The sequence below is a fragment of the Panicum virgatum genome, chromosome 9K (assembly GCF_016808335.1).
Source record: "Panicum virgatum strain AP13 chromosome 9K, P.virgatum_v5, whole genome shotgun sequence".
Lineage (NCBI taxonomy): Eukaryota > Viridiplantae > Streptophyta > Magnoliopsida > Poales > Poaceae > Panicum > Panicum virgatum.
The window spans coordinates 59,464,873-59,490,871 of NC_053144.1; the positions used below are offsets into that span (position 1 = coordinate 59,464,873).

General features: G+C 51.2%; 2 protein-coding genes across 3 annotated transcripts; one reads left to right on the forward strand and one right to left on the reverse strand.

Moving 5' to 3' along the window:
* Positions 1 to 3,178: 3,178 nt before the first annotated feature.
* Positions 3,179 to 5,456, reverse strand: LOC120652848. Its single transcript, XM_039930781.1, has 7 exons — positions 5,215 to 5,456; positions 4,840 to 4,930; positions 4,642 to 4,707; positions 4,442 to 4,539; positions 4,211 to 4,336; positions 3,850 to 4,119; positions 3,179 to 3,720 (listed from the first exon to the last, which is right to left on the reverse strand). The coding sequence occupies exons 2-7, from the start codon at positions 4,898 to 4,900 to the stop codon at positions 3,499 to 3,501; spliced, it is 843 nt and encodes a 280-aa protein (XP_039786715.1). The 5' UTR covers positions 4,901 to 4,930; positions 5,215 to 5,456; the 3' UTR covers positions 3,179 to 3,498.
* Positions 5,457 to 20,584: 15,128 nt separating this feature from the next.
* On the forward strand, positions 20,585 to 24,489 carry LOC120652850 (laccase-10-like). Of its 2 annotated transcripts, XM_039930783.1 has the most exons (7): positions 20,585 to 20,998; positions 21,165 to 21,316; positions 21,710 to 21,957; positions 22,302 to 22,430; positions 22,529 to 23,485; positions 23,594 to 23,741; positions 24,211 to 24,489. In XM_039930783.1, exons 1-6 carry the CDS (start codon positions 20,900 to 20,902, stop codon positions 23,722 to 23,724), a joined length of 1,716 nt encoding a protein of 571 aa, XP_039786717.1. In that variant the 5' UTR covers positions 20,585 to 20,899; the 3' UTR covers positions 23,725 to 23,741; positions 24,211 to 24,489. The 2 variants fall into 2 exon arrangements, with proteins under 2 accessions (XP_039786717.1, XP_039786716.1); XM_039930782.1 differs by lacking the exon at positions 24,211 to 24,489 and having other exon boundaries at positions 20,586 to 20,998; positions 23,594 to 23,962.
* The last annotated feature ends 1,510 nt before the right edge of the window (positions 24,490 to 25,999 follow it).

Below are 25,999 nucleotides of genomic sequence, written 5' to 3' on the forward strand. Positions count from 1 at the left end.
GTGATTGAGGTCGCGAATCCAATTGTTATTAAATAAGGCATCTGCAATAGACCGCTTTTTCTTTTTTTTGTTTTGGCGAAGAGCAGAGGGGCTATGTCTTTAGGGCGTCTTCCGTGGATCCAGCCCGCGCGTCAGAAGTCTGTTTTCTTACTGTTTCCCAAGTGAATGTGTGTGCATGCTACGAACAACAGTCTGTCAGTCTCGTCACAAGGTACCTCCATTCCTAACCAGGATTTATCTGGAGAGACCCATTCATGCCATAGCCACCGGAGGCGAAGGGCCCGCGCAAATCTCTCAAGATCAAGGATACCGAGTCCGCCACATTCCTTCAGCAGTGTTGTTTTTGTCCAATTGATCTTGCATTTACCCCCTGAAATTGCATTGTCGCCAGCCCAGAGGAAGCGCTTCCAGATCTTGTCCAACTCTAGCAGGACTTCCTTAGGCGGTTTTAGTGCAGTCATTAAGTACACTGGTTGGGAAGAAAGCACTGATTTGGTGAGACAGGCCCGACCAGCCTGTGTTAAGTTTCTTCCATTCCAGGTTGAAAGCTTCCCCGCAGCTTTGTCAATTAGGGGTTGGAAGTCTAGCTTGCACAACCTTCTAGGTGTAAGCGGTAGCCCAAGGTACTTTAGTGGGAAGGAGGCGCGTGCCACCGGTAGATTTGCGAGGATGGGTTCGATATCAATATTAGTGCACCCAATTGGTGTTACGCTTGTTTTCTGGAGGTTTGTGTGTAGTCCTGTTACCAGACCAAAATTTATTAGGAGCTCCTTGATATTCGAAACATCCCTTGCAGTTGGCTTTAGGAAAATGACGGCATTGTCGGCATACATGGAAACACGGAATCTCACCGCCCGGCCATTGAGCTTGCTTAGGAGGCCTCTTTCCGTGGCAATCTGTAGAAGCCGATGCAAAGGGTCTATGACTAGAATAAAAAGTAGTGGGGATAGCGGGTCGCCCTGTCGTAGCCCCCATCCATGTTGTATCGGGTCAAGAAGGGTTCCATTTAGCATGATTCTTGAGGTGGAGTTTGAGAGTAATGCAGAGATCCAGTTGCACCAACGCATCGGGAAACCTCTGCGCTGCATGAGCGATAACAGATAATCCCATCTTACTGAATCAAAGGCCTTGGAGATGTCCAGCTTCAAGAGTAGTGTGGGGGACTTGGTTCTGTGGAATTTCCTAGTGAGGTTCCGCACATAGAGGAAGTTGTCATGGATGCTCCTTTTCTTGATAAAGGCACTTTGACATGGCGAGATGAGTTCATTGATGAACGGCGTAAGGCGTAGCGCAAGTAGTTTGCTGATGATTTTAGCTATCCCGTGGATCAAGCTGATTGGTCTGTAGTCTCGTATGTCCTCCGCTCCCTCTTTCTTTGGAATGAGGATTATGTTCGCTTTGTTTAGGAGATTAAAGTCCTGGCATCTCAGATTATATAGTGAGTTGATGGCTGCGGATATGTCGTGTCGAATAATCTGCCAGCAGGAGTTGAAAAAGTGGCCCGTGAAGCCGTCAGGGCCCGGGGCCTTATTTTGAGGCATCTGACGTATAGCATGAACTATCTCATCATCCGAGAAGGGTCTGTCAAGCGACGACAAATCAATTTGCGGGAGAGCAAGATCAGGCTAGGAGAAGTCGCGCGTGCGTGTCGGTGGGTCGTTCATGATGTTCTCGAAGTGCTCCTGGATGAGATTACTCTTATCATTGTGGTTAAGTACCCAGCCACCATTCTTATGAAGACGTTGTATGAAGTTTTTTCTCCGTCTACCGTTTGCCCGGAGGTGGAAGAACCGTGTATTTGCGTCTCCCTCTCGAACGACCGAAATTCTGGCGCACTGCTTTTTTTCTAGCCCTCTCAATCACCAGCCAGCCCATGATACGTTTTTTTTTAACTTTGCCCGCAGGGAGAATTCAGCCTCCGAGAGTTGTCTGAAGTTTTGTGCCTCGTCAAGGCGCAGTATCACTTGCTGAGCCATATGAAGTTTCTGGCGCGCGTCAGAGAGGAAGGATTTGCTCCAGGCCTTGAGGGCTAGGGAGGTGGAGCGCAGCTTGTGTCCCAGTCTGTGAAAAGGTTCAGTGTGGTCTGTCGGAGAGTTCCATGCATGCGCCACAATCTCCTAGAAGTGCGGAAGGCGTGTCCAAAAATTCTCAAATTTGAATGGAGTCGAGCGACGTGGCCCTGTTTGGTTGGACAGTAGGAGGGGGCAGTGGTCCGAGTGGGAGGAGGACAAATCATGTAGCGAGCAGTTATCAAAAGTCAGATCCCAACTTTGATTGCAGAAAAAGCGATCGAGTCGAACGAGAGTGGGGCGACGCCTCTCGTTACTCCAGGTGTATTTTCTGTTTTGTAGATTTATTTCCTTCAGCTCGCAGTAGTCGAGCGTTCTTCGGAAGCGTCGCATGAGCGCGAGGTTGATGTTCCGATTGTTTTTATCTCTGGCCTTGTAGATAAGGTTAAAGTCCCCTAGTATTAACCATCTTGTTCCGTCAGGTGGCTTGAGGTTGCGTATGTGGTTGAGGAATGGTATTTTCTCCGGACGGCGCGAAGGGCCGTATATTTTCTCTTTACGTGCTGTTACCTCCCGGGCAGGTTAGACAGGCGGCTAGTGTGTGGCACGCTTTCAAAGTTCAGACTGCAGGTTCCACAAGCCTGCAAGCCAAAGGCACAGAAATCTGGCGCGAGGGTGTCAGAAGGAGAATCTGGTGTTTACCCCTGGAAATGGCCATCTAGAAATAACTTTTAGATCATGTTCTCCTTATCTTTTTCCTTTTGCGGTTCCAAGGACAGTGATGAAAAACCATGTTACCTACTGTATAAAAGAAGAAAAGAAAAGGAAAGCTGTTCTAGTCTCTCTAAATTAGATTTTTTTTAAGAGAAAAGGCACAGAGCTTTTGGCGTATCATAATTCACAACCGGTGCTATCTGTTGCGCTGCTCGATCCACGCGGAATATCCCCGATCTCCAGGCTTTTGGTGGTTTTGGCTGCTTCGTCGGCTCAAGGTTTGGCTGCTTCATGGGCTCAACAGCTGCCAAGATGTTGACGTCTCATGGAACAGGAGAGATGGAAGCGAAATCTGGCACACCAGTTCAGAGAAGCAGCTAGCTAGACTAGATGTGCTGCTCTTCCGGCCTCGCCAACCAAACTCCATTGCTTCAGCTGATCGAGCACGAGAAGCGTACAAGTAAACTCCGTTGTTCTTCTTATTATTTCTTCTACTAGTAGTAATTTACAAGCAAAAGGTCTGGCCGATACATATATATGTATGTATATACTATATTAGAACCAGCCCATCACGAGCTCGTCATCTGTTCCCCCCCGTTACATGCTGCACCCCTGCTGTTGTCGGAAATTCCCTGCCCGGCCATCGCTGGAATTCAGTTCCCACCGTGAGAGACCACCAGTCCCTGGCCCGGGCGCGTGTGATGCGTGATCTCGCTGCTGCAGCGGCCCTGGACGTCGAGAAACTTCGGCTAGCTGACGGCGCGCCGGGGGGGTTTTACGCCGTGACGGAGGTCTCGATGGCCACGCGGTCGGCGTAGAGCACGTCCTCCGCCTTCTCGGCCTCCTCCCACAGCTCCGGCAGCGCCTCCCTGATGTTGTGGATGCTCTCCAGCGCGTGGTCCGCGCCCTTCACACGCTGCGACTTGCCCACCAGCACCGTGTGGAGGCCGATCTGCTTCCCGGCCTGGATGTTGCGCACGCTGTCGTCGAAGAAGATCTGCAGGGGATCAGCAGGTAAGAGAAGAAGCCTTCGTCAGGGGCACGGCCAAGCAGAACGAAAGAGCTCTGAATGCTAGCTACTTCAGGAATGGACGTCACGTCAGGCTGTCAGAGCCCGGACACTCACCGCCTTGTGGGGGTTGACGTTGGCGATCCTGAGCGCCTCCTCCATGGCGTCGACGTTGGGCTTGCACAGGACGGGAGTCTTGGGGAGCTCGTCGGCAGTGCCGGACAGGGCGAAGTGGCCGGCGATGTCGAAGATCTCGGGCGCCTGGTCGCCCCGCGGCGGGCACGGCGGGTTCAGGGTCTCGAAGCAGATGATCCCCTCGAAGCAGTCCTCCAGGCCCAGCCTCTTGAGGGCGCGCACGGCGTGGACCTTGTCGCCGTTGGTGAATATCTGAGGCAAGGCAAGCAGGGCAGGTATCATTCAGCAACTCCGTCCTGCCCAGAGAACGAGAAAATCTGCGACTTGTGAAGAAATCGCTTACGAGTTTGCGGATGCGCAGGTTCTTGAGAATGTGCTTGAGAACAGGGTCGGGCTTGATGTTGTCGTAGGGTAGCCTTCCGTGGACGAAGGCGTGGTACTCATCGTAATCGAAGCTGTAGCCGATCGCCTGGAAAATCCAAAGGAATGAGCAAAAAGACAGAACTTTTTAGTACACTGATTTGACATAAAAGTCGAATAACTCAAGTGATCAGGAAAGCTGCAATAGACATACCCTGAGGCCGGCCATCGTGGTGCCGTAGTTCTTGTACAGCAGGTTGCCAAGGTTCTCGATCTTGCTCTCATCAATACCCAGCTTCTCAACCATGTAGTCTGGAGTGAATGGCAAGCATGAAACAGCACAAGCATTCAGTTCACTGAAAATTCAGAGAATAAAAACAAGGAGCAGTCAGTAACAGCAAGGAGAAAGCTTACCTTCAATGTTCTTCTTGACATGGCCTGCGATCCCAGAACTCAACGGGTACAGAGTGTCGTCGAGGTCTGCAGGCAAGAACAAGTCAGAACCTTTTGCATTCCGTGAAGAGGCAGGGGAAGAAGGCAACAGCGGAAAGGAACAAAAACAAGACAGCAACGGACGGCGACATTTTTGCAGGGAGGCGAGCAGCGGCTTACCGAAGAGCAGGCAGTCGAACTTGGGCTCCTGGACCTTGTGGCAGTGGTCTTCGAACTCCATGTCTCGGAAGTGTGATGAAGAACGAACGAGCTGCAGAGAGAGGAGGAATCAATATTAGCAGGGTGTTCGATCGGTTACTTTTCCCAAGAATTTCAGCAACCGCGTTGCGAATCCCAGTTCGATTGTGCCATTATTTCCACCCCTCAAAATTTTATCATTTTCTCTGTCTAGAACCGTAAAAATTACTACATCATCATCATCATTTTGAATCTACTGAAAGCCAGAGTTCCCCCGTCCATTCCCCATCCTGGGCACGGAGTTCATCAGAGCTCCGAACCGACCCACATTTGCAGCGGCCAAGAACGCGAGCGTACCTAGCTATCAGCTCAGGGCTCGCGGGCTGCAATGCAACAGCTAGCGCGGCGGCGGAGCCGGAGGCGCGGAGCAGAGCAGAGCACAGGCGAGAGGCAGGCTCGAGGCTTCAAGAGAGCTCTCCGAACCAGATGCGAAAGGGAGCGAGAGGCGGAGGGGGGGAGTAGAGGAGGCGGGGGCGGGAGGGTTTATATAGCCCCAGCGCCCCGGCGGCCATGGCTGCCCCGATCGGAATAAGCAGCCGCGGTTAGCAGCTGACCAGTCCAACGGCGCGCCCTTGTTAACTCGCTAACCCAAGTTGTTAACAGCCCCCCGGAGGCGGCAGTGCCTCCCAGCTGTCGCCGCATGATTGGCCCTGGCAGAGGACGGGGCAGTGATTTTTTGCGGCTTCTTCCCGAACTGCCCCTCAGTCCTTCTGGAAAGTTTCGGGACGGGGCGCGCTGCCCGCGCAGGACAGGACGGGGATTTCCCGCTCGGCGGAAGAGGACACGGAATCATTGTGCGTATTACGGCAATTGTACTTAGATTATTGTAGTGTGGCGAAGAAGAGACCAGAGAGAGCGCGTTGCACGAACGCCGACGATACAGATATACTAGTACGTATTCGTGCATGATGGCGCATTTTTTTTTGAAAATAAATAAATAAATGATGATGCATTGTAGTAGAGTGATGAGGAAGCTGTTCAGAGGAATTAATGGAGAAGACCTGACCGGGCACTGCTTGGTGACGTGTGGCCTGAGGCAAACTATTTGGCCACGAACTTGCTCCGAACTATATGGGCCCAGCAAGGCAAGGCAACAATTATGTGATGTTAGCGATCACTGCTGGGCCGATTAAATATAGATGATAATTTAGCAAGCAACGGGGGAATCTTTAGAGAGATAGGGATGGAGATGATAATTGGCCGTCGGAGCAAAAATTGTTGGGGGTGAAATGGTAGATTGGGGAAATGGAAATTAGGAGAGCAGCGGCTGGCGGTAAATTGTGCTGGAATATCCAACCGGATAATCCCGCCCGGGATCAGGAGGGGATATTAATTGGCAGAGAAAATCTGAAGGAATGGTTGGATCAGAGGGCAAAAGGGGTTCATGTGGCTGCGTAGGCGCAAGGAACTCGGGCCTCTTCCCTTTGCTTGGATCCCGATCGGCGCATTTGTCCTCTTCAACTTCTCCTTGGCTACAGACGGCCGCCTCCTTTTCTTTGACACGACTTCTCGTTGAACCAACACTTGTCGAAATTCCGCTAGAAAAAACACCTGTCGAAATTTCTTTCACGGGAGATCACACTTGCCGTGAGAAACTGCCACGCGAAAATTTCCATGTGAGAATTAAAGACCATGCCGTGCCAGCATGTTTCTTGATCATCAGGAACCGGACCTGGCGAGCGGAGGATCAGAGGCACAGCTGCCAGCACCCGGGCGCGGCTCGATCCGCAAGGTCAATGGGACGCCGGGGGACAGGTCGCCACCGCGCGCAAATCATTTGGGTGGCCAATTATTGGAGCAAATCATTTGATAATGCCCTTGACGGGCCACGTGGCTTAAGAAAATCACCCGGCTTCTACTGGCGCACGGGCCGACGCGTCAGTACGACAGTACCCCCCATCATACGGCACACTACGCCCATCGTGAATTCGTGATCCTCAAAAAGAATAGTAGCATATCGTCTCGGCGAAACAAAAAAAAAGGAACAGAAATTAGCAGCTCCCGATCGGAAACGGTGTCCCGTCGTAATCCATGCGACGAGACACAAAAAAAAACGAGGAGAAAAACACGCTGCCGGGTGAAAATCGTGTGCTCGCCGTCGCGTCGTACCCGCCCAAGCCAACGGGGAGCGCTGGGGGTGGGGGTTGGTTGACAACCAAGCGGCCGCGACAGCGCGGGGGTACGGCGCGGCACGCGTACGCGCGCCGCGTTGGGTGGCTGCGGCGCGCGCGTCGTGGCCCGCTCGCGCCCGCACCACCCGTTCGCTCGCTCGCCGCGCCGCTGGTCCCCCGCTCCACTGCCCGCGCGGAATGCGCCCGGTGGCGCTGGCCGCTGGCGCCCGGCGCGCTGCGGCCGGAGCGTCGAGCCCGGCTTGCGGCTTGTGTTGTGATCCGGGGGGCTCGCGCCGCGTACGTCCACCGCGATGGAACGCGACGGGAGGATGGCGCGTTCGGGCCGTCCCGCTCCTCCTCCTGTTGCAGCTGAGGTTTTCTGGAAATATCTGGCGCCTCCGAGACTCGGACGGCGAGGTCGATCCGGCGAGCTGCCGGACATGCAGTTAAGGTGCTGTTCGGCTGATTTAAAAGCCGGCTGATTTTGGCTGTTTTAATAGTACCATGTGAGAAAAAATAAACCAAAACAAACCGAAATAAGCCGGAAAAAGAGAAACGAACATGGCCTAAGGCGAAAATGCGACTCCTCCCTCCGCGTTGACAGTACTGGACATACAGTTAAGGCGAAAACCCGTGCGCCAGAGGTGCTGGTCTTGTACCCGTTAGCACATTTACAACGCTGCTCGTGTGATTACTGCCGTTTTAGCATTCACCACCCGTGGCTTTTTTACATGAACCTCAGAAGAAGAAACAATCTACCCCCCACGTGAACTGAAAGAGCTTCGAAATTTCTCTGGGACGGAGGAGTTGAGACCAAGTCGTGCTTGGGGTTTAGGTGGTACGTACAAGTCCAGCTTCGGTTTTTTGATAACGAAGTCAACGTTTGATTCGCTTTGATGGGGCACTTTTGATATTAAATGCTTATAAAAAAATATCTGCTAATTTCGCCCGAACCTTAGGCTCAAGCATCCTGTCCTGCTAGCGTCATGACGTCCCAAGCTCCTAATCATCGCTAAACCTAGGCACACTTTAGGGAACCCCAACAAAAAGGTTAGGCGCCATGTCGTGCATGGAAGCTAGCACCGATGAAAAAGGTAGGCTCCGTGCAGGGCCAGGGCGGAGATGGGAACGGAGCCACCGGACGGATGCAGCAACCGGCCGCAACAAAAGCACAAATATCTTTGGCCGCTAGTACGAAACCAGAGTACCACGGACACGGCTGCGTATGATTCAAGCGCCCCCCCCCCCCCCCCCCCCCCCGGGGGCCGCCGGGCAGGCGCCAATAATTCCAGCTGCCGCGCTGCCAGTGAGCTGCGGCGCACAACGGGCGGCGGCAGGCGCAGCTGCCCTGCCAGGCAGGCAGCTTTGCCGTCTTGCACTAGCCAGCATACCAGAATGCAGGTCCAGAGTCCAAACCGGTGTGCCGATTGGCTCTGTTTCGTCTCCTTCGGTACCCACTGACCAACAGCGATCGAGCGCTGGTGGTGTTTGCTCTCCGATCCCCACCTCTCTCTCCAAAGTGCCTCGTCCCCGTGCACTGGATTCTGAAAACTGGAAAAAAGAAATCTGAAAACTGGAAAAAGAATTCAGAGCTGGCGTCGTCAGAGAGGAATGCCGAATGAAGAAGAAGAAGAAGAAGCGTCGTAGTCGGGCGCGAATTTCCTTATAATTTCGAGGAGCAGCCGCCGTTTGAATCCTAGTCGGGATCGGATCGTCCCCGGGCAGGAATTATTGGGATCGGAGGGAGGCAGACCAAGATAAGAACGGGAGCTGGCGCGTGATCGTTACATTACTGACCGGTGCAGTGCAGGGGAGCGAACGGAACCATCGCCCTCAATAATTCAGAGCCAGCGCATCAGGCTATGGCGTGCGGCCAGTGAGCGCCACCACCGGCGGCTAATCACCCGCGGCCATTTGTGCGTCTCGTCAGCTGTTTTTTAGCAGCCGAGACCGAGAGGCGAGAGAGGGAGGGAGGCGCTCCGCTGCACGCATCGCGCGCGAGCGTCCAGGTCGACCAAAACTAATCGGCAGCGTGGGGCGTGCGTGTGCTGGACTGTCAGCTCAGCTCACCAGCCGCCGCCGTCAGGTCCACCCGGCGGCACCGCTGTCCAGATTTGCTGCTTGGCAGGAAGCACGGGATTATGGCTGCTACGGGCCTTTTCTTTTTTTTCCCCGTTCTGAGACGAAATGCTGGAACGTCGTATAGATAACATCGTGGGCTGGGCAGAAGCATCTCCCCCAAGATCACGGCTGCCGGGCAACAGTGCAGTGGCGGAGCTAGCATCCAAATCAAGGGGGGGCCATTTCGCAGGAGAGGCGAACAAGCAACAAACCTTATGATTGTTAGCAATTGTTGAGCTATATTGAGAGATGTAGCACACTAGTAGCTATGAGCACTTTCGGAGACAGCTTTGGTGACAAAGAAATTAAAACCAAGGAGTGCATAGAGAGTTGAGACTGAAATGCTTAGATGTGCTAGCGCCAAACTACTCAACTAAACTTTTAGGTGGGCTAGTGGTTGATGTCTCTAGAAATTTGCATGAAGCAAGGGGGGGCCATCACCCAGGATGATCGATACATAGCTCCGCCAGTGCAACAGTGACCTGAGAGCAAGTATTATAGTGGGCTGTAAGTTGACTAAATGCTGAGGTGGAGGAGAGAGGAGAGGAAATAAAAGAGAGGTGTGCAGTAAACTTACAGCCCGCTTATGCACAGAAACCAAGAAAATTGTGAGAGGGGTTAGTAGGCCATGCATTTATGGTCAAAGGTTTAACCACTATATAAATGGATTGAAAAAAACTATAAAAAATCTATATAGCCAGCAGCTGTCCGTATTATTAGCCAAGCTGTAACCGCAGCGAAGAGATGGAAAGGCGGGTACGGACGCTCGCGCCATCCTATAGGAGTAGCTAGGACGACAGCACAGTACTCACATGCCACACATGTCCGAGAAGCACGTGCGCCCATGGCGGTGTCGACCCCTCGCTCGCTGGGCATGCCGGCCGCCGGGCACTGCCGGCCGCGTCTGCGTTTCGCCGTTTCACATGGGTGCCGCCACGCGCCAAGCACTCCCGAGTCCCAAACCACAGCATGTGCCAAGAGAGGCCAGCAGCCTCCCCTCCCTCCAGGTCACAGCATGGGCTCCGGCAGGTCACAGCAACGTCTATTTCTTGAGGTATGAACACACGAAATCCCTGTGGATTTCAGCAGCGCACGGTCAGGGTCAGCCAGGCCGAGGCCGCTAAGGCGGTAACCGCCACTCCACCAGCAGACCGAAATGGTAAGCAAACGTGGAACGCTCGCGAAGACGGGAAGCCTTGACACGCTGGCTGGTTGTTGAAGCTAGCACGAGTCGACCGGCTGCACACACACGGTGTCGGTACAATACATGCATACGGGTGCCTTGCGCTGCGCAGCAATGAATGATTTGACGACGACCCAGGCGACGGGGCCGCACGCAACGCGACGTCACCGTCGACGCCGGAAGAGGTCGCCCGCGGCATACCCCTCCCGGCTTTGTTTTATATATGGCGGCGAGCGGCGATGGCAGCGGCCAGCAGCCTCCGGCGTTGTTTATCCCGGTAGTCAATGTTAAAGGATAGGCAGATCCGAAAGGCCCGCTTTCGGGACGGTTCAACCAGTGCAGCCCTTGGAGTTTGGACGCCGATGATGATGAGATGAGCATATAGTACTGGCTAGTGGCGACACACAGTACAATAGTTTTGACGTTTTGTACTAGTACTACACATCAAGTGCAGTTATCATATATATATATATATATATATAACTCGCGTGTAGCTACTTTTATCATCGGTATACCATTATGTGTATATCTGCATACTTATTTATCACTTTGAGTATGTTCATATACTTATTCTAAGATACTTCAAAGGTATATACACGAAAAATTTCAAAAGCAACTCTATTTTTTAAATATACTATGATTATACTTTAGTACTAGTATATAAAATAAGTATGTCCATATACTCTATGTATGGTCACATACCCAATATATATATATCATCATAGATATTCTAGTATGAACACATACTCCACATACATACTCTTCGTTGGATCAGATACGTCCTATATCATGAGATACACATGTAGGAATAATTACAAGCGAGTGAGTGTAGAAAAGAATATATATATATAGGGAAAGATTGGTTTGCACTAATATGTATTATATATAATTGTCTACTTCATGGCTGGCGTTGGCGTGTGGTGCCAGCCATCAGTTCGATTCCACGCACAGTTGTGCAGTGTCCTCTAGCTGAGACGGCACACGGCAGACGATTCTTCCTCCCAAGTTTGTGCCTGTGCCTGTGCGTGCGCCTGCGTCGTGCGTGCTGAATAACTGTTCACATTCAACAGATGCGATGCGATCGCGCGAGGACCGACGACAAACGCGTACTATATATGCGACCCAATCAGTGTATACTCACTCCATCACATCAGGACTCGGCTCGGGTCACGGGCTAATAACGGCTCGCCTCGTCGTCCTCATGGCGCGCGCGACGTCGTCGCAAGAGGACAACCCTCGTGCTGGTCATGGGTCGAGGCACACAGTTGCGTGCCGAAAGGGCACCGGGCGCCTTGCCGAAAGCTCTCGCCAAGCCTCCCCCACTCTGACGTTTACGCCGGCGTCGTCGGAGCTGGCGCGCAGTGGGGCAGTGAAGTGAAGCCACCTTCTCCACCGCAGGCGACGGATCCGCCGGGAGGAGGAAGAAGCCCCATCTAATCCACGTGGTGAGCCGTGAGCATGCTCGGGGCCTGAAAGCTGCTGGAAATGGGCCAGGAATCGCCTTTGTTCGCGATGATTGGTGACTGTCGAGGCGGTGCCTACGTGCTCCCGAGTGTCAGGGCCAACCTGGCCTTGAGATGGATCGATGCGTCGCGACGCTGTGCGGCCGTTGCTCCGCGCTGGTGCTCGTCGGAGCCTGACTTTTCCGCTGCCATAACCGGCGTCGCCGCGCTAGCCCAGGACCACGGGGCTCGCCGCGCGCATGGCGTGGTGATTGACAACAATGTAACATTTGTCAAGCAAGCATCTGTCACGAAAGATACGGCACGAGGTGAGTAGCATTTGTCTCAAGCCTGGACACTGAAGAATTTTCAGGTCTGAATTCTGAAGACCGAACGGATTTCCTCCTCTCCATTTTCTCTGCTGGCGTCAACTATTGCTCGCACCAAAGGAAGCTGCAGATGTTCAGCTGGCAGACATCTTCAGAACAATCTCTACGCTGGCTGCAGTAGAATCTGTTCTGCACTTTTTGATCTGACGAGGCATGCAACGACGAGACTATCGCCCACCCTACGAGCCCAGTAGTAGCCAATCAAGCCTCACCACACGGGACTGCTCCATTGACTGCCTGCTTCGTACCGGTACCAGTCGATGATATTTCCGCGACAACTTCTGAAAACGCAAGCCATCCCCAAGGTCCCTGAGCGTCGCCACTCACCACTCACCAAGTGGTGGATAGCTTCAGGTCATGACGACGCGATGCGCGAGTTACACGTGAGGCTTGTCTAGTGGAGGGGTCGATCGGTCTTGGATACCAGCAACGTGCGCGACAAATTAATTAGTAATCACGCGCTCCCTCGTGCTGGACGGACGAATAAGAAAATGCGAAACCTTCCATGTGCGTGACGGTGGCGCGAGTAACTGACGGAGGAAACTTGATGCGGCTGCCGATCTCGGTGACGACGGAACGCAACCGCTACAGGCTGCGAGCAGCAAGAGAACAAAAGCCTGCGTAACTGAATCTGACCGGCTGAGTGAGACTGTAAGGTCCGTGCAGACCACTGCTGAGTACTGACAGATCGGAATGGTTTGTTTTAACATTTAGGAAAAAGAATGCAAAGATGCACGGTGCGGAGAAACTTGAATTGAGGTGACTGAAATCAAGCAGTATGTAACATCCAATCAGTGTTTTGCAAAATCCGATCACGATCACTTAAAATAATTGTGGTTACTGAGCTCCTTTGGGTCTCTTCCCTTCCGACTAGACGTAAACAATTCGTTATTCAGTCACGTCGGCGGTGACCCCTCGTAGTCGTAGGGCCGTCTCGAGATCGAAAGGTTTGGACCGCGTTGAACCGCTGTGCGGCCATGTCCAGTGTAGGACCCTTTGCGTTTGTCAAAAGGAAAATAATGCGTAGGACCTCGGCTGTCGGCTCCATTCCGTTCACCCGCATGTGTATCACAATGCGGCAACGGGGAGGATTGATCATCGCGGGATCCCGTGTTACCAGTCCAGTTGCCACAAGTAAAGTAAGCATCGTCTTTTTTGCAACCCTGAAAAGAAAGACCTTGGGAACGTCCAACGAATGGTTGCGCCTCGCCCGCGATCTGCGCGGCACGCAAACGGTGCTCCATCCCCATGTGATTCCGGGTTAAAAGAACACGGGGGCTCAACGGCTGAGCTTTTCTCAGCTTTGTTCGAGCGGGGTTCTTTGCGTGAGCGGAGAGCCAGGAGCCCAGGAGCGTTATCAAGGACTACGCCTACGCGTGCGGCCGGCTGGGGGCGTCGCTGCGTGATTCCTCCGCGTTTTCGGCGTCCCCGACGAACGGCGCGGCTCGATCCGGTCAGAGAGAAGCCAGGGCCGGACCCGCGCGGCAGTCACCGGCGCAGTGCCCCGGCATCATCGCCGACAAAAGGCAGGCCGGCAACCCGGCTCGACCACAGCCTGCGTAGCTCGTGCAGGCCTGGCCTTTTTTTTTTCTGTGCTTTTCTTCTTTGAGAGAACGGGCCTGGCCTTTTTTCTTTGAGAAGACGGGCCTGGCTCTTTTTGTCGGCCTGCCGGCGACGCGCTGTCCTACTGGGCCTCGGTTTCCACTCAAGTCGGGCTGTGCAAGACACGCGCCGAGCCAGTTTGGACTTCGTGATGTAATAAAACCAGTTTGGAAAGTTCTGGGTTGAACCGAACCTAAGTTTGACAAATGGGCTATATTACGGTAGCCTCCTCAGCCTCACTCTTTTCACCCCAAATCAACGCCATCTGCAGAAGTAAACTTTCTCTTTTTTCCAAGTGTAATCAGCAACGTTGCACCATGTGCTTTGCACTTGCGCTAATCGGATCCGGCGTCGCCGCATTTTAGTGCTTGCATATATCTCAGGTGAACGCGAATCCCGCGAAGTATATCACCTTTTCCCCCTCCCGTGGTTTTGAACTTTTGATGTCGCACCTCCAAAAGCCACTGCACCAATGTACTTGCTACACACATTTTCGAGCGCGTGCGTCTAGCTTTGAGGTTTCTTTGGGTAGGATCATCTGTGGACTGAATCCAAATATTCAAAAAAGATAACTCTGCTTTTAATAAAGTGTATAAAATTGGTGCAAATACGGACCAAAACAGATCAGGGACACAAGCTAACTAAAAGAACAGACAGACCACACCAAACTCCTTACAAGAAAACAACAAAAAGACATGATAAAGAAAGACACCCTAACATAGGCCCTGTTTGGGATCGCGTGTGAAAAAAACGTGGTGCTTACAAGCGTAATGCGGCTCGGAGCTTGTTTCTGTGATTTTCCATCGCCCAGTTCAAATCACGCGATCTGTTGTTGCAAGCGGCCAGGAAACGCGCGTCCAACGCAAAGCATTTGGCGGGTTTAATTCGCTATTTTTGCGGAAAAGTAGCGCAGTCGCAGTTCCAAACATGGCCAAAGATCTAGAGAAAAGGATCATCCAATAGCCGAACTAAAACCTTCTTCCTGAACTTCTCCAGCCAAGTTCGCACAGACGCCACCATCTTGTTCAGCTTCTCCTGGTCGCCAGCACTCAACTGGCACTTCTATTTCTGCACACAACCAAGAAGCTTATACATGATTTGACTCGGATCAAGAATAAACCCTCCAAAAATCACCCTGTTGTTTCGGAGCACCTAAAACACCACCACAAAAGAAGAAAAAAAATAGACAACCATCCCCCCCACCAAAAAAAAAGTGTTGGTACCCTGCAGTTGTGTACCCACTCCTACTGTGCCAAGACTCGCGTAGTTATTCCGTAACTACGCCCTAAGGAGCTGAGCAGCCGGACCCCCTGGGGTCCGCCTCCTTCTCACTGGACCAACAGTCCCGGACCCTCCTCCCGCTCGGGGACAGGGTCCAGTGTCACCACGTGTCCTAGAGGTGGAAATGCTCAGCACCTGTGGCCGCGGATCCGGACCCCCGCAGGTGGGTCCGGGACCTCCATGTGCCATCCGGACTCCCGCAGATGAGTCCGGGACCCCCACGTGCCTATCCGGACCCGTGAGCTCTCGGCTCAGCTAGCTGCTCGGGAGGGGTCTGGAGCCGCCACGTGTCACGCAGACCCGGGCGCAAGCAATCCGCTGGAAGCTTCCTCACCCACCCGCATTAAGTGTGAGCGGTTGAGGCGTGCTCTGCTGCCGCTGGGCACAGGACAACTTTTGTTAGGCCTCACTGTAGACCGCATATTACCGAGGTACACAGTGCAGCCGCATGCGCCGCATCCGCGCAGAGCCCGTCTGCCGCATTAAATGGATACGACGACACGGCACCTTCTCATCATATCGCCTACGCCGCAAGCTACACGGCCCGTTCAGCTACGCTGCAGGCAACGCCGCAAGCTACACCCTGGCGCCGTTTCGACAAGACAGGGCATGGCTATGCCAGGACAGGAAGGATTCCCACGGGTAGAGCAACGAAATCCAGGAATGAGATCTCCGTCGCCTGCAATGCCATAATGTCTGTACATTATGTCATTTTATACTACATCGTTGGGCCCACCTGTCGGGGACTCAACGACCATGTACACGCCTCCCTTGAGATATAAAAGAGAGGCGCTTGCTGCACACAGAAAAGACTCTCACAACACAAGCTCGGTTTCACGCGCGAACAACTCTGTTCTCAACCTCTTGAGAGCACAAGCAATACAACACACAGTGGACGTAGGGTATTACGATCCGGCGGCCCGAACCACTCTAAACCTGTTGTGTTCATCGTGTTCTTCCACCGAGATTGGGCTAATTCTAACTAACCCCCGAGTACTCACCCTCTGGGTTTAGGCGGGTGCACTACGCCACCTGGCTGTGGGTTTGCACATCACGACAAAAAGGAACCCAGTTGTCAATAAAAAAGTCTTGCAAATCAGCAGGAATCCCTCACCCTCCAGAGCTTCAACGTTGTGATGCATTTGAAGAAGATATGATCAACATCTTCTGCTACCCCCACACAGACCACATCTATGGTCGCCTTTACAATTTTTCTCTTTGAGAGCCACTCCCTGCATTGCCAACCACATAAAAACCTTTAAACTTCAAAGGTAACTTGCTTTTCCACAACATAAGCCTTTTGTTAGCCACACCACGACAAGACAAGAATCTTTACATGGACTTTGAAGTGTAAGAATTTGATTTTTCTAAAGCCCGCAGCAATTTGTCCTGATCTCCATTCAGAATCACTCCTTGTAAAGCCCTACACAGCTTATCCCATTCAGCAATGGTATTCGGGTCAAAGGTCCTCCTAAAACTCAAATCAGGTTCGCCATCTGCCAAACATTATTAACAATGATCTTCTTTGCAAAACGTACTACAAAAACTCATGGAAACATAATTCTTAGAGGAACATGAAACAACCACACATCTTCCTAGAACAGTATGTTCTTGCCATCCCCCACCACAAATTTAGAACCACAATTAAATTTATGTTTGACCTTGTGCAGCCCTTTCCAAAACTGAGATCCCTTTTTTCCATTACATTGAGCCAGAGGGCAAGATCTCCAGTATTTCCTTCTCAAAAGGTTACAACATGGATCTCCAATGTCACTATTACAGTCTCCAAAACCATTTCAGTAACAAGGAGTCATTCATAGTCCCAGTATTTATTATCCCTAAGCTACCACAGTCTTTAGGTAGACAAACATTTACCCACTTCAAAGTATGATATCTGAATATGTCTCTCACAGTGTTCATATCATGTTGAACCTTGTCGGACAAATAGAACATCCCCATCCCCATCAGATAAATAGGTAAATTACTAAGAGAAGAATTTGTCGAAACCAATCTACCTCCAGAAGAAAACAGATGTTTCCCTTTCGAAGGTTGTAGCTTCTTCTTTATCTTGTCCACCCATCCCATCAAAAACATGTGCTCCCAAGTTGGAATCACTGGCTGGCACCCCTAAGTAGCTCATTTGGAGTTTTCCAACTTTACAATTTAGCGTATTAGCAATTCTCCACTGGTCCTCCTCCTCTACACCAAACACAATCACTTCACTTGTGGTAGTTCACCATTAGACTAGACATCGTTCAAAGCAATATAGCAAGAACTTCATTTTTGTGATTGTACTATCATCAGAGTCCATCAAGATGACTGTGTCATTTGCATACTGTAAGTGAGTCAGCCCACCTTCCACCAAATGAGGAGTCACCCATTAACCAAACCATTTTGCTTTGCCTTATCCAAGATCCCAGCAAATGCTGAATCCCATTATTTCACCCCATAAGAAAATGAATTCCATTATTTTTCGCGAGCACTGAGCCACTAACTGAGGTTGCTTCAGCCGATGTAAAACGTGACGAAAACATTAAGTACCTTGAAACTTGCTCATTTTTTTTTCCTTTTGGTTCTTTGAGCTAAACACTTCAGCAAGCTTCAACTTGATTCGGTAAACAAACGCGCGCGGACCATAGAGGTAGAAACCACCAAAGGCATTTCAAAGAAAATTAGATTGAGAAAAAGATCATGGTTCAGAGCTCGTTTACTTTATTTAGGCTTGCTTCCAATGTGCTGCTTTTGCGGAAATGGAAAAGAGAAAAGTGCTCTGGGGAGCTGCCTCTTGCAAGTTGCAGTGTAGCCATCCACGCTTGCTAGTCTGCTAGGTGGAAGCCGGTGCACGAGCTGAACCTCTATGAATCTCTTCTTCTGATGTTGCTCCATCCTTGTTTGGTTCCCTGAAATTTTGCATTTTGTATCATTTTATCTAACACCTAAGATTGAAGCTGTGTAACACATGTGACGGTATTTTCAGATGATAGAGAAGTCCGTCAGTACTTGCTTATTAGTCAGGTGTGCTGCTGCTATCTCGGATTCTGTTGGAACCATCCTTTATTCTTCATGAGTTACTTATTGATCAAAGATCGCCAGGGTCTAGAAAGCTAATCATCGCCAGCTGGACTATTTGGACACATCGCGATGCTATCAATTTTAACTAATACTAAGAGCTTATCTCTATCACTGTGGCTTAGAGAAATTAAGGATGAGTTTGCGTCAGTCACAGTGAATAGAGATAAGCCACAGTAACTTCATGCACAGCAGTGAGTCATCCCTGATAAATGCTGGCAATCCTAATCACAATGCGTAAGTAGTTTGAAATAGGTTTCCGTCCTAAACCTTTTTTCATTTTCCCAAGATAAGAAATTCCAATCCTGTTTGTACACTGACTCCCTTAACTTTTTTTGGCACAAAAATATGCAGCAGGGCCTCCCTCCTAACAATTCAATAAAAAGAATAGTGACAGCCCAAATATACTATTTAAGTTCAAACTGGAATTTTCATAGTATTTTGTCAGGTCTGCAGCCGGATGCAGTACCCCGTTTCCCAAAATGATGATGCGTACAGCATCAGGTCAACTGTGTAAGTTCCATTTATCAGTACCCCTGGATGAAACCCCTGGATAATCGAAACAAAGGTAACTTCAAACTTGACAACAGCCATTCTCTCGTTGCAGTTTCAGGACTCGTTTGCCATGCTTGAGCCGTCTCGAGCAGTGGCGGAGGGTGAATCATAATCAAGGAGAGGCCAATTTTAGAAGGTGTTACTGTAGCTATGACAGTGGCAGTGGCAGGCATGCATGGCTTCCATTGCCAGCCTTTTCCTACTTTGCGGTCAGTCAAGTTGTAGTATGTGGCTAGTATGTACTAGTACTGCCGTGCCAGTCCTGTCTTCTCTGCTTTCCATTGCAAATACGAGACTTAACACTCGGCTTTCGTCAGAGGCAAGGGGGGGGGGGGGGGGCAACGCCCAGTTTCGCCTCTCCGCCACTGGTGTCGAGGAGTGGAGGTCAAGGGGCTTGCGCAGTTCGAGAATCTCAGTAGGATGCCACGTCACTGTCCCGGCAGCAACCTAAAAGCCAGATCAGATACATGTCCTCGTCCTGTCGCCTGTCACTCACCTACCAGGAACCCTCTTTCTTGCGCGCGCGTGTGCTTCCGGTTGTACAATGGGAGGGAGATTATTAGAGTTTTACTCAAAGTTGTTTCCTTTATGTCCAAGACAGAGTGAAGGGGCCTTGGCGAGGGAATCCCAAACAGGCACAGCACAAGAGCTTGCAAAAAGACATGCTCTGCCGCCAAACCACACACTAAACATGGCGCTTTGCTTGCTAATCCTGCAACGGAAACTAATGGAGGAACTACGCTCGGGGTCAGACTATCAGTAACCAGTGTATGCAAAGCCCTGGTACCTGATGAGCCTCTGCCTTCAGGTTGCAGTAACTTCATGCACAGCGGTGACAGTATGTATGACGATCAGCTGCTCGTAGTGACGTTTTAACTGCAGCCTGCTTTACAGCCCTGTACCTGCTTCGGATTGTCAGATGAAGCAATCGGCCTTGTACGCATGTGTATGCACTTGCGCTCTGGTTTTCATGCCCCGGATCTAGTCATGCTTCATCGCCGGACTCCGACGTGTTGCACGCTGGGCCGGTTGGGGCCGTGGCGACTGGTGAATTGCTGCCTGAACTGCAGGTCCTGTAGCGTGACTGCGTGAGTGCTGGTGCAGCCTGACGTTTCAGCGACGCTCTTGGTAGAAACAGCCATCGTTCATAGGTCAACGGCAGGGGCACTTCGCCGACCTAGGCCCAACCGGCGCATCGATCGACAGCATATGTCCGGGTTGTTCAGACATGAAATCCAGCACTCCTATTGCACGAAGACGAGCTTTGGAGATTGGACAGGTGGGAGTACTTTGCTCAGGGCTTCAGGGGGAGAGAGAGAGAGAGTCATGGATGCAATCATGGATGATCTTGAGCTGGTACATTGCGGTGTTTGGTGCCTGTTCAGGTAAATGTCTTGAGATGGCCCGCGTCCAAGAACAGCAACCCTGTGGGTGCTACTGCTACAGCGTTCTAGTCTCTGCTTCGTCCGCCGTCGATCATTCAGTTGACAGGAATCCATCTCTTGAAACTAACCGAGCGAGATGTTAATCAGCCAGCGTTCGATCTGACTCGACAAGGAAACCGCATCAAAATGACGCGAAGGTTTGTGGTCGATCCTTGACTCCTTGAGAAGAACACAAGATCATATTGGACCCGATCAGATCACACGCAGTGCTGGCCAAATTTCAGTCTGCAATACGCTTCATAATAGGTCGCATCGAACATGACTCGTGAGGCGCACTCTGATCGCAACCGCTCAGAGAGGGCACGATCCATGGGAGATAATAAGATTCAGCGGCTTCTTCGAGGAAGTAAAAACGGTGTGTCCAGCCAGAGCAGCCGCGCCTACGTCAAAAAGGGGCATTCCTTTGCCTGCACTCTAAAAGCCAGGCCGACCCAACTCTCTCTGTGCATGACCAGCTAGCAAAAGCGGCTGCTGGCTGCAGGCGCCAAGCAGCTTCGCCCTTTTTTTGTTTCCATCTCCTCCGATCATCATCCTCACCTAATTCCTCCCCGTTGTTTCTCGTCCTAGGAAATAGGAAAAACAAATCATGCCGTCACCTAATAAACTGCAACCACAATTTGTACTACTCATGTCCTCCCTATATAGTCCTTCCCCTCCCCCATATTGTATCACCCCCGGCCGGCCGTGCTAGCTAGCTGCAGCCACAGCCCACAGCTATCGATCGCGCCTCCGGCGGACATCCTCGGCATCGGCGATCGGAGACTTGAAGAGACGGCCGGGGATAATGGAGGCGCCGCCGGGTCTTGCGCTGCTCCTGTTCTTCGGCACGTTGCTGGTGCTGCCGCAGTCGTCGCACGGCGCGACAAGATACTACACCTTCAATGTAAAGTGCATTTTCAAGCATGCATGGTCATTTCTTTTTTTAAAAAAAAATATTACCTTGCTGCTTTGTTCATCCTTCCATCTACGAAGTTATGGAAGTGGATGATCAGGTTAACGATGTTATGAGTTGGGTTAATTCATGTGTGTGTGTCTGTGTGCTTGTGCAGGTGACGATGCAGAACGTGACGCGGCTGTGCACCACCCGCGCCATCCCGACGGTGAACGGCAAGTTCCCCGGCCCCAAGATCGTCACCAGGGAGGGCGACCGCGTCATCGTCAAGGTGGTTAACAATGTCAAGGACAACGTGACCATCCACTGGTAAATTATTTTCTTCTCCACGCCTAGCTCGTTTCCTCCTAGCTACTTATTAATTTGCTCGTGCGTAGCGATCACCACAAGTTCACCACACCTAGGAATCGGCAATTCGTTTCACCAGCTGCAATACCATTGGTCATTTTTCAACCTACTATCAGCTTAAAAAAATGTTGCAATAATCTGCTATATTTCAATAAGAAAATCATCACTATTGCGTCGCCTTTTTTTTCTTGGTTGGTGTTACCAACTAGTAAGCATCACCCCTTTTTCCCCCTTCTGGAATTGTGATCAGCTTAGAGGACGTGCATCATTAGAGCACATCATCAGCACATGCATGATGTTATACTGATCGATCTTTCGTTGGATTTTTTGGGTTGGGTGCGCGCGCGCGAGCAGGCACGGCGTTCGGCAGCTTCGGACGGGGTGGTCGGACGGGCCGGCGTACGTGACGCAGTGCCCGATCCGGACGGGGCAGAGCTTCGTGTACAACTTCACCATCACGGGGCAGCGGGGCACCCTCTTGTGGCACGCGCACGTCTCCTGGATGCGCGCCACGCTCTACGGGCCCATCGTCATCCTCCCCAAGCGCGGCGTGCCCTACCCCTTCCCGGTTAAGCCCTACAAGGAAGTACCCATCATCTTCGGTGCGTCTCGTACACCTTCTTGGCTTCATGATGTGTGTGTGTCCGTGTCTGTGTCAGTGTTCAAGCGAACATAAGGATTGACTGAGGCCTTGTTTAGATGTGTAAATTATTGGGTGTAAAACACTGTAGCATTTCGTTTGTATTTGGTAATTATTACTCTGTCATGGATTAATTAGGCTTAAAAGATTCGTCTCGCTAATTATAAACAAACAGTATAATTACTTATTTTATTTAGCTACATTTAATACTTCATGCATGTGTTAAAATATTCGATGCGATAGAAAATCTTGTAAAATTTTGGAATTTTGAAGACAACTAAACAAAGCCTGACTCGTGTGGTGCAGGAGAGTGGTTCAACGTGGATCCCGAGGCAATCATCGCACAGGCCCTGAAGACCGGAGCAGGCCCAAACATTTCAGATGCCTTCACCATCAACGGCCTTCCGGGCCCGTTGTACAACTGCTCAAGCAAAGGTAAATTCAGGCCCAGTGTAGCCCATTACAGACTCAGCCCGTGCTCAACTGACGGCCCATGTATCTGCTGCTCCACCCCAACCCATCTCTACCACCAGACACGTTCAAGCTGAAGGTGCAGCCCGGCAAGTGGTACCTGCTCCGGCTCATCAACGCGGCGCTCAACGAGGAACTCTTCTTCTCCATCGCCAACCACACGCTCACCGTCGTCGACGTCGACGCCGCCTACGTCAAGCCCTTCCACACGGACATCGTCCTCATCACGCCGGGCCAGACCAGCAACGTGCTCCTCCGCGCCGAGCCGGACGCCGGCTGCCCCGCGGCCACGCACCTCATGCTGGCGCGCCCCTACAGCACGGGCCAGCCGGGCACCTTCGACAACACCACCGTCGCCGCCGTGCTCGAGTACGCGCCGCCGGGCCACATCAAGAGCCTCCCGCTCCTCCGGCCGCCGCTCCCCGGGCTCAACGACACGGCGTTCGCGGCCAACTACAGCGCCAGGCTCCGGAGCCTGGCCACCCCGGAGTACCCGGCCAACGTGCCCCGCGCCGTCGACCGCTCCTTCTTCTTCACCGTGGGGCTCGGCACCAACCCGTGCCCGGCGAACCGGACGTGCCAGGGCCCCAACGGGAGCATGTTCACGGCCTCCATGAACAACGTGTCCTTCGACATGCCCACCACCGCGCTCCTGCAGACGCACTACGGCAACATCGCCGGCGTGTACACCGCCGACTTCCCCGCCGCGCCGCTGGAGCCGTTCAACTACACGGGCGCGCCGCCCAACAACACCCACGTCTCCAACGGGACCAAGGTGGTGGCGCTGCAGTACAACACCAGCGTGGAGGTGGTGCTGCAGGGCACCAGCATCCTCGGCGCCGAGAGCCACCCGCTGCACCTGCACGGCTTCGACTTCTTCGTGGTCGGGCAGGGCTTCGGGAACTACGACTCGTCCAAGGACCCGGCCAAGTTCAACCTCGTCGACCCTGTGCAGCGGAACACCGTCGGCGTGCCAGCCGGTGGCTGGGTAGCCATAAGGTTCTTCGCTGATAATCCCGGTGAGCAGCGCATGAACTGTTGTATACTGCTTTGTGTGCCGCCATTGCAGGTGCTCGATGACAAATTATTACTTAACTTATGTTATTGAAAAATGCACGGCATCGCAGGTGTCTGGTTCATGCATTGCCATCTGGAGGTGCACACGAGCTGGGGGTTGAAGATGGCATGGGTAGTCAACGACGGCCCGCTGCCTGAGCAGAAGTTGATGCCTCCGCCAGCTGATCTTCCCAAGTGTTGAAGATCGATCGGGCATAGGTATTTTGACTAAGATTGTGATTATTGCTTCTTTCGTATGATTCGTGTACACTTCAGTGCAGATACAATGTCTCGTACGTAGCGTACCCAAAAGGTCAAGGAGACTCGTAATTTCCAAAACATCCTTTTCTTCTCTATTCTTCTATAAAGGTTAAAAGTTGTTGTGCATTGTGATGGGAAGTCATTGTTTTATTTTTGAGAAATTGATATTTTTGCCCCTACTTTGAAGTGTAATTATAATTATACTTTTATTTTTTAATTTTGTAATTTTGCACATGCTATTCACAAGTTAACGCGATTTTGCCCCTGTTTGACTACTGGCTAAGGGTAAAATCGTGTCGACTAGAGATAAAATCATGTTGACTTGTGAACAGTAATGATAAAATCACAGAGTTGAGAAAAATAAAGGTACAATCTCAATTGCAATATAAATTAGGAGTAATAACACAAATGCCCCTTTATTTTACAGTTGTGCACGCGTGAAACCTTGGTGGCCACGGCCAGGCGGTTGCGCAAGCTTGGACACTTGCGCGCGTGGAAAGGAATGCGAGGGATTGCGCGGGCCGGTCCCGCGGGTCAGCGAGGCAAGGCGGCAGGACTGGAAGCCCGGCAGGCTTTAAGAATTATAAGAGGCGTGAGCTTGTCGGCTGGACGTTTCCCTCGTAAGAGAAGATTTAAATGTGATACAATATCAGTCTCAGGAGACTGATAACACATTTATTATATCAAATGATATATCACCGTACAACTCTACGCGGTAATGAGCAGTAAAGCGCCACTATCGTGAGGATAACAACTAAAACCCACACCATGACATTAACTACGAAGAGGTCATCAGAGTCTTGCGCCATACGGAGCTTCCTGCAGGTGACCCTATCCACAGACAAAGTTCGGTGCAGGACGGAACCCTTACTCAACGTCTTCGAGAACAAAGTCTGGATCTTCCTCTGTAAAAATTAAGAATGGGGTGAGTACAAATATACTCAGCAAGTCCAACCACACCCACGGAGAAGGTATAAACAGAATATAATGCACAGGGTAAATCAAGGATAAGGCTAGGGTTTAATTTGCGGAAAGCTAATTTTTATGCAGGGGTTTATTAGAAAGAAAGAGGCTTTCAAAAGCAATTATCTTGCACTGAGTAACACGTAGGGTTGATCCACACAGGATCCCAGTTTTAAGTTGCTACCGGACTCCTCATCCGCCGTAGCACACGGCACAGCTGCCGGACACTTTTCCAAAATAACTCACGCCAACCCATTCATTCCCAGAAGAAACACTAGTTGTGTGACCAAACCATAACTCGCCCAGTACCGTGGGCACGGCTATTCGAATAGATTTTAACTCTGCAGAGGTGTGAAACTTTACCCACAAGCGGGGTACCACAGCACGATCACCTTAGTGTCGGTGCAGATCCCAACAAAGCCATTACCCACCATAGCTAGACCTGACTAGCCACCACGGAATCCACCAAGGGGTCATTGACCTATCATCGAGGTGTAACCGGGGCATAAGTCACACAGAGCTTATTCCCTTTCCCTGGTCACCCGTTGCTCTCAGCTCTCCTGATGGCTATCAAACTAACTAGTGGGGTTTATGCTAAGCCGTTGCCCATACAACGGTCGAGTGGTTTGCATGATAGTGGAGTTAGGCAAGATGACACATAAACTCAGTCCTTAATTGTGACAAGATGGATATATCCCTTCCTTGCTCAACCACACAGGTATGAGCACACCATTTGGCAATTCACACAGAAGTGCCATCCATCCCATCTAACTCATATTTTGAAAATTCCACATTTTTCCTTCCCACACACTCACACATTTTATTTTTATAAAACAAGTTGTACCGTGTTTAAGGTCCTAAGCATTCTAGCAGCGATTAACGTCCAAATAAATCACATTCAGATATTAATCTAGGTGGTTAATGAATGGTTATAGCAAATCAAGGGGTGGCTATCCAACCATGTTTTCAGCAGCAAAGCAAAATGCAGTTTTATAAAATAGGCCAATAGGTTGTGTTTATAAAAACTGGGACAAAACATGCATCAAAGGGAGGGATTGAACTTGCCGTTCTCAAAGCCTTCCGAGAAGTCCTGATCGAGGTACGGCCCTTCGGATTCGGGGTCGCGGAACTGGTCCTCATTCACTTGCTCCCTTTGATCGAGGTACGGCCCTGCGGTTTTGCTCGTTGATGGGTTCTCTCTCGTTCACACCGTGATCTACGACGCACACAAGCAAGCACACAATCAAGAAAAG